Source organism: Malus domestica, chromosome 11, assembly GCF_042453785.1.
Source record: "Malus domestica chromosome 11, GDT2T_hap1".
Taxonomy (NCBI): domain Eukaryota; kingdom Viridiplantae; phylum Streptophyta; class Magnoliopsida; order Rosales; family Rosaceae; genus Malus; species Malus domestica.
This window is the reverse complement of record NC_091671.1, coordinates 4109608-4128224: the sequence shown is the minus strand read 5'-3', so window position 1 is coordinate 4128224 and position 18617 is coordinate 4109608. Positions and strand designations below refer to the sequence as shown.

The following is an 18617-nucleotide window of genomic DNA, read 5'->3' as shown; positions in this document are numbered from 1 at the left end:
ATGACCCTGCCAACATCGTATCATATGTTGACATGTTGATAAGTTAATCATAAATTTGAATAACTTAACATATCTGCATGTGTTGTTTAATGATTAATTTTCACTTGTTTATTTGTTATTGGATGGTGAAGTATCTGTTTAGAATGGTACACACGAGCCTAATTAAAATATATATACTATAAAGGATTGAAGGAAGGAGCCAGCCCATCAAGTGAAGTGGCTTTCACTAGGAATGAGTGCTTTTTGTCTGCTTTTCACTTGCCCTCTTTGACAACTTACGAGTCTTTTGATGCCGCATTGTGAGGATTCATTCACTGTTAGAGATTTCGACATTCATCTTTTAGCCTCTTGCACTTTCACTTCTAAGTGAAGGAAAAATTCAATTTGGAGTTCAGACGTTTAAAAGAAATTTGAAGTCCTACCAGATCTAGCTTATTCAAGTTGGTTAGATTAGCGTTCTTTTTTTTGCCTGCAAATTCGAATCCCTTTTCTCTTTTCTGCCTGCAAATTCGAATCCCTTTTCTGATAGTTTAAATTAGATTAAAATATCGCAATAATTAATAAAAAATTTGAAGCCTAAAGGGAAGTCTGATATGCTACCAAACAGTTAATAAGGGATGGACACTGATGAACACAAATGAAGACATTACACATTAGAACATAAAACATAGTCTGAGTTGCCTACCAAAGCAGTTTAGGGACGACATAGATGAACAACTCAAAGGAGACATTACACATTAGAACATAAAACATAAAACATAAAACCGTCATTGAACTTAGGACAAGGTAAAAGACATTCAAAAGATTAATACAAAACAAGTCCATTTGATCAACATGCATGGGATGAAAGTTCAAAGGAGCCCCTCCCTTAGCTCAACTCACAGCTGAAGAGCCAAGTTAGGCTGCTGAGAGTCCACCTGCCAGGGCAGAAAAGATTCAGGAGTAGGCTCCTTTTGGTACCATGGAGTTGTAGCTCTTTCATGGCCACCAAATGCATTGTACAAGGGAGGAGGCTTCATCATTCCCCGAGCCGCCAGCGACACCTCCCCTTGTTCTCTCCTCATATACATGCCATCCTTTGCCAATGCACTATGATCCTCACCAAGCTTCAGTTTCATGCTCGGAAAGCTACTCATTTCTTGCACACCTTGCGCCGCATTGGGACAGTTAAATTGAGGCTTGTGCTGACCTGCCTGTGCAGAGTTAGCTATATAGTTGTTCATTTGAGGAAGCTGACCTGCACGAAAAGAGTTAGCTGCATAGTTTCTATTGAGTTGCGTGTCGGAACCATTGAAGGAAGTTGTTGCCTGGGTCAAACTCGACAGCTCAGGAGCAGGTGAAGGCCTCAGATAGGTGTTAGTTTTCGACGTGATCTCTTGCAGCCTCGACTGATTTGATGCAGTCCTAGACATCGGAGCTTGCGGAAGCTGCTGCAGCAGGTTTCCTACATTGTTACGTTCTGCTAGCATATCCACAGTCCTAAACTTTATGCTGTTTGTCCCAGGACCACCCAAATCTCTAACAACGCAAATGTGCGACCCCAACTGAACGTTTCCGTTCTGATATTGATGAGGCCTGCCTTCAATGTTGCTCCCGTGAAGTCTTATGCCATTGGGAAGACTGGTGAAGTCCATGGTTTTGTTTATGTCAATAGCCATCCGTTTCGGGAAAGTTCTGTCATAAGTATCTTGTTCCTCGGGTGCCTTCCCTTTCGGGTCAATGACATTACCCTCCATGCCTAATCTGGATGTGTCGGCTGCATTCATCTTTCCCTTGTAAGCACCCTCATTGATGCATACACTGGCTCTAACCGGGGCATATCCTTGTGCAGAAGCATCGCCATGGAAACAAGAAGCATTCACATCCCTTGGCAAGTTATCCAGGGAATTATGTTGCATCTGAGCCATTTGAGAACCATTAACACCAATAGGATGACCAAGTGCTGGTGATGCAGATAGGGTGACAGCCGGATTATTTTGGTTCTGAATTGGAGGGGTTGCCAGGGGCTGGCAATTCTGAGCTGCAAGTAGACTTTCTAATTTCTTCTTAGCAACCATTTGAGCTGTTGGCCCCAAATTTTTAATGAACCGCATGAGACTTTCTTTGTATCCGAAACCAGCTTCAATCTACATTGTCAAGAAGAAGCAACGAAGTTATATATTTAATTATTTATACTTATACAACAAGTTTGCCGAAACCAGTAAATAATCTCAAAGTTAACATTTTTCAAACACTTCCATAAAGTTCTATGAGCACCATATGAAACAGGCAGGGTATCACAATCTCCGGTCATGGAACAAATTGCATGCCAAGTAAGTCCTTTTCTCTTTTCATATGAAAACATATCGGTGCAGACGTTACGAAAAATCTTGTGTATAAAAAACTAACATGCTGTGCTTCCTTATGGAGGTGAGGTTATATCATAGTAACTTACATGGGCAAGTGATTTGCTGGGGGCGTTGTAGACAGCTGAGATTAAAGATTCATTCTCATTGGTAGGCGTACAATAACTATAACGGCTCTGCACTTCGGCTAAATTTGAGCCCCTACCATCTCTCAGTCCTGTTCAAAGCAAGGGCAAGGCAAACCAGGTTAGCTTCCTTTTCCATCCATAAAAATGCATGAAGGTAGAAAAATTCTTCGAATTCCGCCTGTTTTAGTTATCTTCTAATCAACAGTCTCTAAGTCATTGCAAGAAGTACCAGGATTTGGATCTGCTTGTTTTTCTCTTCTGAGAGATGAGCCACACAAGCGCCGTGGTTTGCCAGTTGATTCAAAAAACTTTGGCCTCCCAGTTGGTTCAAGAAACTTTGAGTGTATATCTCCACCATTCCCATCGGGGCACAGTATTTCATGGAAGTAATATTTTAACAGAAAACGCCGTCGATCATATCTCAGAGTTCTGAAAAGTTCGTTGGCAAGATCTTTTATACCTTGAGCCTGGTAAGAAAACTAAGCTTTTCATGGCAGTTTATATTATAAAAACAAAATCCATGAAAAGGAAGAAGTAAATAAATTAGCCTACCTCTTGGTAATATATGGTGGCTTTTCCGTTGAAGCGAATTGCATTTTTGGGTATCAGCAGCACATCACGCTGTTAATTCAAAGAAAAAAAGTTCATAATTTCGCCAATTACACATGCCACTCGGTGCAATTCAAAACATAAAATGATGCGGTAATTTTCCCGGTTTCTGATGGACACCGGATACGAAGGATAGTTGAAGATTGCAAGAAAGAAGAAGAAAGAATAGGGAAAGGAGGAAGAACGTTTGTTTTGGCGCAAACCTTGAATTGTTGCAGGGTTGCATACACTTCTGCATGAAGTTTATCTCTAAGGGTGCCAAAATCCATTGGCTTTTTTATGGTTGTGTAATAGGTTGTTACCTTGGAAACCAAGAAACATATCACTGTTGTCTGATTTGAAAGATGAAACAAATGTGAGAAAAATTTGGCAACGTGTATATAGCTAACCTTTTTAGGGTCAACAGGCTGAGCAAATACATCAAGTGTGTCCCTCCTATGTAAAGCAGAAAGATTAGGTTAAAAAACCATACCGTACTTGAACAATCCTCGTCCTTGAGTGATTTTCCAACTAGTAATTCAAGCATTCCAGAAGAAAGAAAACAATGTGCATGCGCACAAACCTTTGTAATGTATTAAGGATGTACTCGCATACTTGTTTCACCGCCACTGGCGTAGATAACAGCTGATCTGCAACATGAACAATAACTACGTTACTGCATTCGGAAATCTTGAACTAAACAAAATCTATGTTAGAAATAAGAGTCTTACTGATCTTGCTCGCATCGAGATCATGTATTCGGTCTTCAAAAACTTGCATGCATCGGCAAATGAGAAGGGAAGGATTGCTGAGTCGCAACTTGTGGAAAGGACCCTGCAGCTGAAATAAGTATCCAAGATAAACTAGAGTTCCAATTTATGCATGCACATATATAAGTCAGTTCTTCACTTAAGCGAACATTGTATCGTTAAGGTGTCGATATCATTGTCAATAAGTCCCGATGTGTTATTGATACACTACAGAGAATTTGTGTCAATACATAATGTAAGAGTAAGGCAGGGACAGAACGACCTGTTGAGAGGATAGAACTACATCTTCAAGTTTTTTGCGCTTTCGGCCCCTCTTGGAACCAGAAGCTGCTGCTTTTGCTGCAATAGGTGTCTTATCATTCTCGCTACCGACATTAGTTTTGGATTTGGGGATTTCTTTGTTCTTCTTAGCCTCCTTCAATGCCGAAATTCGGACACTCTTCCTTTTCCCTTCAACTAGTTCACTTCCCTCCCATATTTCCATCCCTGGATTGTGCCATATACATTTTAATTTCAACCCATGTTTGTAATATAGAAAATGCGCACAAAAAAGCCGGTTACAAACTTTTAGTCAAAACTAGAGCCAGAGGCATACTAAACCTATAATAATGTCGAACATAAAACACGATTTAGTGTTCTCGAGTTTCATTTTTTACTAAAGTTTGTAATCAGTTCCTGTATATAATTCGCTTCTAATTTTATGTACTATTTAGATATCAGCTTTTATAAGAAATTCAAGAACTTGAAAACATTTTTTTTTATACAAACGTTAGCGTTAGTAGGTTAAATTATTAATTGTTAAAAGGTGAAGAAAACAACAAATGAATAGTTTGGTAATTCGGTAAATGCAAAATACCAATTCATTTGTAACGGATGCACCCACGTCAGCATCATCACCAAAGCATTTTACAGCTCGTCACTGATGATGTCACTTTCCTTGCTAGTTTTACCACAAAGAGAATGTTTTGGCAAGGTGAAAATATTTCTACTTTTTTCATACAACAATGGCTTGAAACAAATTTCCTTCTCATGAAAATTAGAACTAGAACTTTTTACCACGATGATTTATTGACAAAAAACGTTTTTGTCCGTGTTTGACATACATCTAGATTATAAAAGCGCATTACAAGTACTTTCCATATTTTAATTAATTTTCAACGTACTTCTAGCAAAAACACTTGGATATAAAAGTGATTTTTGAAGAAGCACTGCCTAAACAAAGAGAGAAGGTTTGCAAGTTTAAAATATTTCTTTCTTCTTTTTTTCCCTGTCAAACAATAACGGCTTGAAACATATTTCCTTATGATAAAATGAAACTTTTACCCCGATAATTTATTAAATAACCACAACTCCTGTTTTCTAGAGGTATCCGTCTAGAAGTGCTTTCAAAAAGGCTAAAAACGCCTTGAAATAGCAAAAAAAAAAACCCGTCTCTGGCAACTTTTGACAGAAAAAGTGAAAAGTGTTTCTAGTTTATAAAAGCACTTTCAAAAGAACATTTAAGACTTTAATTCAAATTTGAACGTGCATCTAGCAAAAACGCTTGTTCGCATAAGTGCTTCCTGAAGAAGCATTCCCGCTGGCTTTTCCCACATCCTATTTTGATTTCCTCAATTCTATACTCAATTTCAAACTCCCACATTGAGGATCCAGTGTTAAAATGTACATGCAAAAGGAGAGGAGAATAAGAAAGAATGCTACATAGGCCAAATGGTAGTCTTCCTCCCCTCTTTTTCCTTTTGCAGCACAAGTAAATTTTTGTATTTTCAAAATTTGAAGCAAGGATGGTTATAAAGGATACAGGCAAATGAAAAATTACTGTAAACCAAATAAGAAAAATAACACGGGACGGGACAACCCCTCCAACCGGACCTTAGAAGCTCGAAACAAAGATGTTACAAAAAAACCCTGTAAAAATGCAGCTATGTACAGATTCTACATGGAAGGAAAGGTCGATCTGAGCAAAGACAAGAGAACAAACCTTATGACAGAGCCAATGCAGCAGTTGAGGTAAAAGCAAATGGGAAAGTGCAGGTAAAATTACCAAATGAACAGTCACAACCCTAGAACTCTTTCAAAACTGGCAAAATTCTCATCACATAACATGCATTTAAGTCACTCTCAGACTCAAGTGATCAAGGACTTCTCCAGAGATAAGTTTATACACCAGGCACTTTTGTCCGTGCTCAGGGTAGGTGGCCAAGTAAGCGTTACATGCAACGATTATTTTGACAACTGTGCGATGAACAAACTCGACTTCTAAAAGTGCCAGTAACTTCCTAATCTGTTCAACATGCAATTTTTACGCCAGATTTGGCATAACGCTTATACATTACACAATCTTGCTATCTATACGACAAAAGAATAACGTATGCAAAATTACCTTTCACTCCACAAACACTAAAGATCCATAAATTCACACAATGCTAGGCGCAATTTGCGCGAAAAAGAAGATGCATGTGTAAACACAAATTGGCAAAATTTTACACTGATTTACATCTTGTGCATGGCCGGATAGAACTAAAAGCACAAAGCCAACAAAATTCTACAATCCTTCCTAAAATGATGTATAAAAGTGAACTGAATTCAATCCTAAGCAGCAAGGCTATAGTTAAGAAGCTACTTCAGGTATCAGTTAGATAATTTACACAAAATTTCTTCCGATGTTCATAGGCTTCCCCGGTAACACAGTGCATGCTTCTCAAAGTTAAACTGGCTTCTGTACAATTTATCAGACGGAACCAAGCAGTACTACTTACCTTATCATAGAAGCATGTGCTTGAAACTTGGTCAAGTGAAGATCATAGAAGAATTGTATGGAGAAATCCACATGCCATTTATCAATCTTTCAAGCGCAAGTGAGAGCATTGCTTAAACCCAAGTGCATCCTCATGTATAGTAATTCAATATATGTATAAGTTGATTATCCAAGGCGGCTAATAAAGTACAGCAAGACTGACAGAAAAACAGCTTCTTAAGCCACTCTTTCTTATTTTGGGAGGGATAGGGGTGGAGGAATAGGAACAAGGTCATGCCCCCAATTTAACGGTGGAATCAAGCGCATCAATTGTGTTATTTTGCTGTCCCCAGAGCTGTGCATATCTTCCTGCCTTAGACAAGAGAACATCATGGGGTCCCTGCTCTACTACTTTCCCGTTTTCCAGAACTATTATCTGAGATTTGATTCGAAAAGAGAGGAATATGAAAAGTTAAAGGAATTGTAGGACAGAGGGTAGTCCAACAAAGGTTTTGATAACAAAACATTTATGCCTCGTTTGGTGTCTGGGATTGGGCAACTCACTAGATTCAATGCATGTTGAATGAAGTGGAAAGCATGAGATAGATTAATTGTGAAGAAAACTTATCACTCCTAATCCATCTTCTACCTACACTTGGACAAACTATTCAACTGAACGTCTACTTTTTCCTTCAAGATTCATTGAACTAGCGAGTTATCCAATGCAAGCCAAGTGTTGCCATCAAACAAGGCCTTAATAGCTAAGGAGTTCAATAGTTTAAAAGGTATGACAAAACTGCAACTCATACACTCCTTCATGTCCACGAACCCAACTTAAGAATTACAAAGTCTTAGATGTTAAGGTGAAAAGGATTTAAAAATGCAGGAGAATCCACACACAGGTGGAAGAATGCTTACCTCATCGCACTGCATTGCAGTGGTTAGCCTATGGGCAATGAAAATTGATGTTCGATTAGTTGCCAAGGACTTCAATGCAGTTAATATTTCTGCTTCTGTGGTGCTATCTAGTGCACTTGTAGCTTCATCACATAAACTGTGGATATCAAATAAAAAGAACATCATAAAATAATCACTTTCTCCTTGAAGGAGATTAGAGCTTGAATAAAAAGAAAAAAATTATGGAAAAAGAAGAGAATGGTTACAGAATTGGAGGTGCTTTCAAGAATGCACGAGCCAGTGCCACACGCTGTTTCTCACCACCACTTAACTGCACAGAATTATTATCAATTTTTTCAGAATTCAATAGTTCCACGAAGGATTAACAAACAGTCAACATTAAAAAGATTACATTAAACTCATGTAGTACCCTAACCCAACCTAGCCCTCAGAGGGGGATGTTTATTCCATGACTACAGCAAACAAATTAATCGGTAGACAGTATCAGTATTCTCACCTTAAGCCCTCGTTCCCCTACAACAGTAGAATACCTGTCAGGGAACTTCATGATAGTGTCATGTATTGCTGCGCGTCGAGCGGCATCATACACCTAATAAAAAATAATTATTTAGGCCAAGAAAATAGCACAGTAGATTAAACAATGCACAATAAGCTTTTCAAAGAATAAAATTAAAAGAGATACTCATCATCTTATACCTCTTCTTTTGTTGCTGAAAGATTACCATAATGAATGTTGTGAAATATCGTATCATTGAAAAGTACCTGCCAATGAACCACAAGATATTTCCTTATTAGGCTGTTACTACTTAAGACCAGCAAGATCTTGCACAGCCACCTCAGAGTTTGCTGTAGTACCAACTAAAACCAGAAACAAAACAAAATTGAAGTTGCTTATTTGGACTTACCGTATCTTGGGGTACAACACCAATAGACTTCCGTACACTCTCAAGTGTCACATCCCGAATATCTTGACCATCTATCTTTATCTGTCAATGACAAACTTTTTATGAGAATGGGAAGACTGTCCATTTGACGTGTTGGGTTTTTGGCTCAAAATTAGGATGATGCAATAAATTAGGTTTGTGTTACCTATTTGGTTTTGGTGTCCTATTTGGGTTTGGTTTTGACTTCTTAGTTAGTTTTCTTGGTGGAGAGATTTTGTTAATTACCTATTTGATTAGGATTTGGATTTATTTCCTATTAGGATTCCTATTGTAACCTAAGTCCTATGCACTATAAATAGGACCTTAGGGTTAGTGTATTTTGTGTGGCTCATTCGTGTGACAATTTGGTGAGAGTCAATTTGTGAGTTAGAGAGCAATTTGGGAGAATCTTCTCCATTAGTTTTGGGTTCTCTACTCGTTTGGTTTAGGGTTTGTAATTTGTAGGATTTGGGTTGTGAGAGTTTAAACACTCTTTTGTAATCTCCATTTGTTTAGTGAAATTCATCGCCGTGCTTCGCTTGTGGAGTAGGCTTTACGCCAAACCACGTAAATCTCTTGTATTAGTTTGAGACTGTTTGTTTTAGCTTTCACCTACGACATTGATATTTGGTACTTTGTTATAATTCACTTCCGTTTGCGCATAAAAGTACAACGACGTGAAATACAATTTATTAAAACCTCTTAATTCAACCCTTGTTTGGTCATCTCTAATTCAAGTCATAATTCAATCCAATGCCTTGTTTAGTTACATAGCTTGTTATTTTTGGGGAATATTTATGTTCTTCCTTTTAATAATTCAATCTTTAATCATCCCTAGGTGGTGATAACCAAGCTGTTTCCTGTTACCTAGCAGATTAAAAATTTAAAACAGCTTAAAATATGTTTTGAGCTGATGAGTACATTGATGGCAAGTTCTTAAAGTACTATTATCATCATAAAACTTTGTCTAAATGACTAGAAATTGCAAACAGCACAAAAACTTTCAGCAACGACAATAAGCAAGGCAAAACCTAACAAGTGACGACCACTCGCGACTTGAACCATCAGGATCAGACTCAAACACTAAGATAACACTGCATGCTTTGTAAATAAAGCCCATATTGTACCAATAGGAAACAATAACAGAAAACAGAATTAGTTCGCTTACCCTTCCAGAATGGGTGTCAAAGAACCTGAAGAGCAATCTGAGAATGGTGGACTTGCCTGCAGGCAAATGCAAATTCAATACATTCATAAATCCATGCATATTGAGAAAATAAACATACGCTGTATTTTTTTTTGAGAAGAAACAATTTTATTAAAGAATAGAAAACAGCACAGAAGTGGATAAGAAGTCCACTAACTGTATAACAAGGAAAAACCCTTAGGATTTGGCTACAACAGCCATTTCTAGACCTAGCTCACTTAACTGCTGCTAACAAATCCCATAGTATTTGAGATAGAGAAACATTATTAAACTCTTTAGTGACCGAGGCCCAAAGAGCTGCCCAATATTTTACTCTCCCCCAAAGTTCTTCTGCCCCCACTCCAGTATAATCTTCAAAAATCCTCTTGTTGCGTTCCAGCCATATATTCCAGAAAATTGCCGATACCAGACAACCCCACAAAACTTTGGATTTTTTCCTTTTTCCAAGTGCCTTAAAGTTTGTGCTTAGTAGCTCGAAACACCCTTTAGGAATGACCCAACTTGCTTTAACCTCCTGTAACAATTTCCACCATAGTTGGATCGAGTAGGAGCAATGAAGAAAGATGTGATTTACACTCTCCTCCTTGGCTTTGCACAAGCTACACCGATGTGGTGATAAGCACATAAGAGGGTTTCTCCTTTGAATTCTGTCGCATGTGTTTAGATTCCCATTGGCCACAAGCCATACAAGTATTTTAACCTTCGGAGGAACTTTTGATTTCCAAATCTGAGGGTAGGGTGGAAAATAGTGCACACTCCCATTGCTGCTCAGTAATGAACGATAAGATTTGCATGAGAACAAACCTGAAGCCTCCAGATTCCACCTTCTGATATCCATCTTTAATGGAGACAATCGAACCTCTTCCAGTTTCTGTAATAATGTGGCCACCTCTACTATCTCCATCTCATTCAAGTTTCTCCTAAAATCAAAGTTCCAACTCAAAGGATTTGATGAAACTTCCACGAAGCTCGAGATGTTTTGATTATGCTTCCTCGATAGTAGGAATAGTCTGGGGAATTGCTCCTTCAGCGGTCCCCCTGTTAACCACCCATCCTCCCAAAACCTCACCCTCTTTCCGTTGCCCACCTCAAACGTGCAGCAACTGAGAAACTGATGAGAACCACTCGAAATGTCTTTCCATGGGCTTCGACTTGAAACCCTCCTTTGAGGAAGTGCATCCCATCCATTAGCTTGTAGCCCATACTTACTTCTTATCACCTTGTGCCACAGAGACTGTGACTCCCTTGGGAGTCTCCACAACCACTTAGCCAATAATGCTTCGTTCTGATTCCTCAAGTTCCCCACCCCTAGACCTCCTTCCTCCTTGTTTTTAGTAACTAACTCCCACTTGGCCAAATGTGTTCTCTTACCCTCCTCCATGCCTTCCCATAGAAACCCCTTCATTAATTTTTCTAGACGTCCTCTTACCCCGCATGGAATTTTGAACAAGGACATATAGTAAATCGGCATGCTTCCCAGGACTGATTGAATTAGAGTTAATTTACCCCCTCTGGATAGGAAAGCCTTCTTCCAACTTTGAAGTCTTCTTTCCATTGTTTCTACCACTGGATCCCAAAACTTTATTGCTCTTGGCCTTCCTCCAAGGGGAAGCCCCAAATACTTTATCGGCCAGCATCCTACCTCGCACCCCCAGGAAACTGCCAACCTATTTAGTTTCTCACTCTCTGAATTTATCCCAGCCAAAAAGCACTTAGCTTTGTTGATTTTCAATCCTGAGACCGAACAGAATAAATTAAGCACTTGGATTAGGTTGTTCCAGACTTCCTCGTCTTCCGTCAAGAAGAAAATGGTGTCGTCGGCAAATTGAAGATGAGATATCTCCACCTTTTCTTGGCCGATACACAAGCCTTTGATGAGATCAGTTTCTTGTGCCTTCTCCATTAACCTGCTCAAAACATCGACTACTAAGGTGAAAAGAAATGGTGACAGTGGATCGCCTTGTCTCAAACCTCTTGAAGCTTGAAATTTTCCCCTTGGCCTTCCATTGATCAAAACGGAGAAATTTGCAGAGCTTAAACATCCTTGCATCCATTTCCTCCATCTATTGCCAAAACCTTTTCTTTGAAGTACTTCCAGAAATCTCCATTCAACATGATCATACGCTTTTTCAAAGTCGATCTTAAGCACCAATCCCTTCTCTTTTTTCAGCCTCACCTCTTCTACCACTTCATTTGCAATGAGGACAGCATCCAAAATTTGTCTATCCTTAACAAACGCCCCCTGATTCGGAGAGACAGTGGTATCCAAAACCTCCTTCAATCTTGAAGCCAGTGTTTTTGCTATAATTTTATACAATCCAGTTACTAAGCTTATGGGCCTATAGTCCGTCACTTTCAAAGAATCTGATTTCTTCGGGATCAGGCAAATAAAAGTCTCGTTCGTCACTGCATTTATTATCCCTTTCTCAAAGAACTCTCCCATGATCTTCATTATATCATTCTTCAAAATATCCCAACAATGTTGAAACATTTGCATAGAGAAGCCATCTGGTCCTGGTGATTTATCCTTTCCACAATCGAAAACTGCTCTTTGAACTTCTATTTCCTCAAAAGGCCTCTCAAGCCAACTTGCCTGAATGGCGCTTATTGGAGCCCAATTTATCCCTTCCAAACCCCAACATGCCTCGTCGTTACTGCTGAATAAGGATCTGAAAAAATTGACAATATGCTCTTCGATCTCTTTTGCATCCTCTATTATTCCCCCTCCAACCGACTCTAACCTCTCAATATAGTTTCTCTTCCTTCTCCCATTTGCAACTCGATGGAAGAATTTTGTATTACCATCCCCTTCCTTTGCCCATTCCACTTTGCTTCTCTGCCTCCATTTCACTTCTTCTTTAAAAGCCAAGTCTCCTACAAGGGTTTGGAGTTCTTCCCTTTTACTTCTAGCTTCAAAATCTAAGCCTTCCAACCCCTCTCTCCTGTCCAACTCCTCTATGTTTGTTTCCACTTCTGTCAATACTTTTTCGATCTCGCCGAAGCTCTCCTTACTCCAGCTTTGCACCTTTTTTTTCATGGCTTTTAACTTGATCATAAATTTATAACCCTCCCACCCCTCCACTTGCTCCGATTGCCACCATTCCTTGAATTTATAACCCTCCCACCCCTCCATACGCTGTATCATGCAATAAAACTAAAAATAAAAGAAATAAATATGCATGGGCATCACTTGCTTATCCTAATAACCGCCGGGCTTACATCAAACAATATGAGCAGAACCATGGTTGAACCATGTCACCAAAGGAAGCACACAAACCATAAACATATAGTATTTCATGTCGAACATTATATTATATCAATGAGGAAAGGAACATTGTATCAAGAGACGGTCTCCTTACCACTTCCGCTGGTTCCAACGATAGCCACACTCTTTCCAGCAGGCACAACAAATGATATCCCATCAAGAATCTTTCTTTCTTTCAGGTAACTGCATAAATGGAAAATAGGAAAATATAGTGCATCAGCAATGGATCATACAAACAATATACTTATAATAATATCACATGCAAATCTGGGACATAAAGATCACGTCTATCATCCAAGAAACCCTTTACATCATCATTCTAAGTTGTTAATGATGTTGAGAAATGCCGGCTCAGAGGGAAGGCAAGCAAAGCCTTCACTCGCACCCAATTAAAGCCTTCTTCTGTGATCCAGTTCTTTTAAACACCCAAAATTATAAAAGAAAAAAAGTCTTCGAACTCTCAGCCTTTATATATTAAAAATCAATGATCATGAAATGCTCCATTAATAATAGATGGATAGAAAGAGAAGCATACACCACCTGAAGTGTACATTGTCAAACTGAATGCTCCCCCCGCGTAACTCCAGAGGCTTTGCATCAGCTTTGTCACCAATTTCAGCCTTTACCTACGGTAGTAACGAAACAAAAGTACAAGTTGAAACAAGAAAAGCGTATTAGAAAGTGAAAAATTGCCAACTCACCAATGTACAGGATAACAAATATTGAAATAACTTGAATGGCAAACAAAATCTATCTCATCCATATAAAAGTTATAAGTACAAAGTACAATCTCACAAGTAAAAAAATAAGAGTGTTATATATATTTCCTTCTTGTTTCTTCATCAACAAGGCTTGAAAATAGAAAGAGCATAGGTTTTGTCCAATATAATTTATAAGATAGATTTTTTATAGTGAAAAAGTGAATAAAAAATAAAGATAAAGAGAAACACTCTATACATCAACTGACAGCCAACTTGCAAGTAAACTGTGAAGTTCCTTCGTTTACCTCCAGTAACTGAAACATAGATTTCATGTCAACCAGACTCTGTATAGTCTCACGATAAACACTACCAAGAAAATTGAGTGGAAGCGAGAGCTGGAACAGAAGTCCATTCACCATGACCTGTGTATTGATTCAACCATAATTTGAATGAGCATTAGAGAATCACTTTGAAATAAATAAAAATTTAAAAACTAAGTCAGTATCTAAAGGAAAATTACCAAATCACCAACTGTCATATTGCCACTCATAATACCATTTGAACACAACGCCATAGCAGTTGACAGAGCCGTGCTAAATATAATATTTTGGCCGAAGTTCAAAAAAGCAAGACTGCGTTGTGTTTTTAAAGCACCATCCTCATACCCTGAAAGATTGAATAACGAAAAGCAACAGAAGAAGCATTAAGAAACCATGAAAATAAGATTTTGGGGTACATAAGTGCTCAATTTAAACTAGGGTAAAAAAAAAACTACTATTATTAGTGAAAGCAAAATATTTCAGGGTGGAACAACATGTCCAATACCGTGGGAAGAAATAACCCACAAAGAACACTCAATAAAGTAAAAAAAGTCGGCTTGGTGGAATGCCACCTGAGATTACCATGCAAACCCATAAATGCATGAAACAGAAGGAAGCATCAAAGTTGGTTCATGAAAGAATTTTCTTGACCAGTAAGCAAGCAGTGCATATGTCATAATGAAAGAATTTTATGACTTTAAGTTTATCAGAAAGACTAACAACAGCTTTTACATTTTGTGTACCATGAACTAGTGGGTTTAATTCATATTAGTTTCCAGACCAATGCTAATTCAGGATTGATAACCATGCAACATACTACAAACTGTGACAATATAAAAAAGAAAAAAACTTACTCTTTAAGTACTCGTCATATTTAGTGGCTTCATAGGTTTCGTTATTGAAATATTTCACAGTCTGTTGAAAGAAAATAGCATCAGATGATGAAATAACAGAAAAATAACTTGAAAAGATAAGGGACTTGAAGGCATCTTGTGCATAAAGTGAGTAGAAGCCATACAAAGTACATCACGTTACCTCATAATTTATAAGTGAATCAATTGCCCTTGTACTAGCATCATTATCAGCCTTATTCATGGCCTTCCTAAACTTAGTCCTCCACTGTAAAGGCAAGAAAATCATTAACGAAAAGTTCATAAACCAAAAGCTATCAGCATATTAATAGACGGCATAAGATGATGAAATGGTTCAAGATATTTCTAGACATAGCTCAATACGGCATAATATGCATGTATGAAGAAAAAAGTACATGCCAATACAGACCACTAAAAAAGGTCGTACCCAGTGCACAAGGCTCCCGCTTTACGCAGGGTCTGGGAGAGGTGAATGTCGGCTAGCCTTACCCCCATTTTATGGAGAGGCTGCTCCCAAGTCTCGAACCCGAGACCTACCGCTCATGGGCGAAGGCACTTGCCATCGCACCAAGTGCGACCTCTATGCCAATACAGACCACTAATAAAAGAAAAAAGGTGTCACCTACAAGGAATAGAAATTAGAGCATCCCCAAGGGGACTCTTCATATTCAGCTAAAATTACAAAAAATTCATTTTAGCTAGCCACTTTTGAATTGTTACTCCAACCCTGCTGCCTACTTTAAGTAGTCATGAATGTTTCTAAATTTTTTTTCTCTCTCCAGAATATTCAAAATGAAGAAGTTTGCTCACAAATTATATTAAAATATTAGATAGCAAGTCACTAGGAATCACTTTCTCTCCCTCATATGTATGAGCTCGTAGAGGTTGAGTAACTTTTAGGGACAAAATAGCTAGTAGTATGATGTGGGCATCTTTTTTGAAATTTCTCTACATTTTAGCTGTGGCACTTTCATTAGCTAGTCCCTCGCTGATGCTCTAACAAACAGGAAAAAAGTGCACAATTCATTCCAGAAACTGTAAGCAAACAATTGACAAGAGACACAATACCTGTGTGACAGTCAATGTAAATGCGATATATGCAGCAACTGACAGTGAAGTTATCCACGCAAAAGGTGCTCCAAATTTGTAAGCCAGTATACCTGAAACCATAGATATCTGGAAAGGACCGAAAGGTACATGTCAATCAGTTGAATTTGTTTAGAAACTTAGTAATGTAGTTCTGTTATATATACGAAGTGAGATGGAACATCAACCTTTGTACGAATAACAGCACAACGTTACTAAGTCCAGTGTATACATGTCAACAAGCTTGACAATAACCAAAGGTACAGATCATACCTCTAAGATGGTGGGTACAACATTGAACACCATAGACGAGAGAATAAAATTTATCGCACGGCTACCACGGTCAATTATTCTATTTAGTCCACCGGTTTCTCGACTGAAATTAAGTAGACAAGGGATAACACAATTGTCAGCATGCAACTAATAGCTCAAAATATCAACTTTATTGAAAAGGCTGTTATTACAAACTAAAGCACGATATGACCTCCCCAAAGGACAACTAAATTCTCAGCCCTCCTCTACAACTAATTGATACATTCTAAACAAACATGGAGAGTAATAGATATAGATACCTAAGATGATATCGAAGATCAAGGTCGTGCAAATGAGAGAAGACCTGCAAAAAGTTGAAATTGCATTTGTCATGGAAGACTTTAGGATAAAAAATCTAATTTCTTAGACTAATCCAAGCATGCTATATATGTAACCAATAAAGGAAACATGTTGGGGAATGCTACTCTCATACCTTCCTAGATACTGATCGGATTGCTCGCAGCGCTACCTTAGAAAAGACGGCAGTCCGCAATTCTACAACCATACAATTGTGCAAAATTTTAGATATAAACAACAACCCCGGTTCCATATAAACATGTCACTTAAGCATGAATATCCAAAGACAATGGTATGAGCAAAGCAATTACTTTATGCGTAGTAGTACCGTTGAAAGCAGAAGCGCAAGTACGTGCAATCCCATATCCAATCAAAACCGAAGCCGGGGTTGCAAAAAGAGCCAACTGGGTCGAATTGGCGGCGGTGAAAGAAGCCAGAGCAGTGGCATTGCCAGTGGCCGAGCTCAACCAATCAACGGCAAGCTTGAAGAGGAAAGGCACCTGCACATTGAGTACCTTCGCGCCAACCAAGAACCCCAAAGAAGCAATGACCCTGATGCGGAATTCATAGTTATCTTTCATCCACAAGTAACTGGCAAGAGTTCGGAAAATCTGCACGTCCGTAATCTGCTCGACGGAATTCCCCTTAGAAACTGTAGGAGTCGGGTTGTTCTTGTCCGGGGATGTGGAGAACAACGACCGCCCTTCCGGCGGAGAAGGGGCGGACGTGCCATCGGCGATGAAGGCGTTAACGCGGAAAGGGAGTATTGATGCTGTACGGACGATGTTCGAAGTCAAAGGCTTTGGGAGACGAATGGGCCTGCCGTGGAAGGCGGTTCTGGTGGTGAAGGCGTTTGATTGGAAGCTCCGGTGGGGTTTCAGGTGGAGGAGAATCCCGCCGGCTCTGTGCCACTTCGACGCGGTGGGACCCAGCATTCTTCTTCTAGTTGTTGGCTGTTGCTTGGACCCAGCCAGCAAGCTTAGCACAAAGGGAAAATCTGAAAACCCTAAATTGGGAAGGCTTTATGGAGTGAGGGAAGGATGAATCAGGACAGAGAAGAAGGGAAAGGGGGAGAAAGTCAAGGTTGATTCTTTGATGATTTTCAAAGCATAGCCATTGTTGGTCTTCCAAAGTTCAAAGCTTTTACTCGGTAGGAGAATATTGGGTTCTTTCGGCGTATGGTATGGTTGCTGGGCCAAGGAGAGGGGCATGAGCCCCATGGCAGGGGGGAGTCCACGTGTTATAAAGCGTCAGCAAATTAGAATCATATGATAATCATTTCGAATAATTGAATTTGTATTTAATTGTTGGTTCAAAATGTTATATGTTCTAAATTTATTTTACGCTGCTGGTTTCAAGTATAAAGAGAAAGGGGGAGTATGTCATATAGTCAACAACTGACACTTTGTTTTTCACGTCAAATCTCTATGATATGTTTTACCATAATCATAATATTTTTCATTCATTAAGAGTATTTTGCATATTATTATAAGAAATTATGCTGTTTTCGGTATTGTAAATTTGTTTATGGTAGAATTTGAACTTCACTATATAATGTTACCCTAGTTGACCGTGAGAATGTCGATGAAATGGTTCAGATTATGGGACATTGAGATTCAACAAATTAATAATTTTAAAGTGAAACGTTGATGGAATGGATCTCCATTGTGAGTCCATGAAACCAAGAATTTAGTGTACGTTATGTTAGTGTGCATGAACATCTTGACGTAGCTCCTACTTTTTAATAATTTAAAGATGAAAGTTTTACTCAACATTCCTAACACACTTTCAAAATACATTCCAAAATCGATATGTATTGTGAGATTCACCAACTCGATAGTTTATGGCAACTTGCAGATAGTTTTGGTAGCTTGCACCCAAAGAGCATAAACGATTGTCCTTAACGCAGCTCTTACGTTCTAGAATTAGAAAAATATAAGCTTTACTCAAGATATCCTTATAATTTCACAATACATTTTACAATGTTTAACTTTTAACATTGATAGAAGGCGTATGCAATATGAGATTCACCAAATCGACAATGTATGTAATTACGTCTCATATCCATGCACGACTGTCATCAACATAACTTTCACTTTCTATAATAAAAAAAATTAAAGTTTTACTCAACATATCCTTAATATAATT

At 38.6% G+C, this 18617-nt stretch overlaps 2 protein-coding genes across 2 annotated transcripts; both read right to left on the bottom strand.

Moving 5' to 3' along the window:
* Positions 1-630: 630 nt before the first annotated feature.
* On the bottom strand, positions 631-4458 carry LOC103447572 (uncharacterized). Its single transcript, XM_008386768.4, has 9 exons — positions 4094-4458; positions 3793-3901; positions 3645-3711; positions 3472-3517; positions 3286-3384; positions 3026-3094; positions 2703-2940; positions 2435-2562; positions 631-2126 (listed from the first exon to the last, which is right to left on the bottom strand). Exons 1-9 carry the CDS (start codon positions 4313-4315, stop codon positions 879-881), a joined length of 2226 nt encoding a protein of 741 aa, XP_008384990.2. The 5' UTR covers positions 4316-4458; the 3' UTR covers positions 631-878.
* Positions 4459-6196: 1738 nt separating this feature from the next.
* LOC103419512 (ABC transporter B family member 25, mitochondrial) lies at positions 6197-17680 on the bottom strand. Its single transcript, XM_029088077.2, has 18 exons — positions 16798-17680; positions 16606-16667; positions 16433-16476; positions 16134-16236; positions 15843-15950; positions 14938-15021; positions 14757-14817; positions 14103-14248; positions 13888-14004; positions 13422-13507; positions 12976-13064; positions 9578-9633; positions 8392-8472; positions 8183-8248; positions 7983-8075; positions 7732-7796; positions 7487-7622; positions 6197-7004 (listed from the first exon to the last, which is right to left on the bottom strand). Exons 1-18 carry the CDS (start codon positions 17402-17404, stop codon positions 6861-6863), a joined length of 2148 nt encoding a protein of 715 aa, XP_028943910.1. The 5' UTR covers positions 17405-17680; the 3' UTR covers positions 6197-6860.
* Positions 17681-18617: the final 937 nt, after the last annotated feature.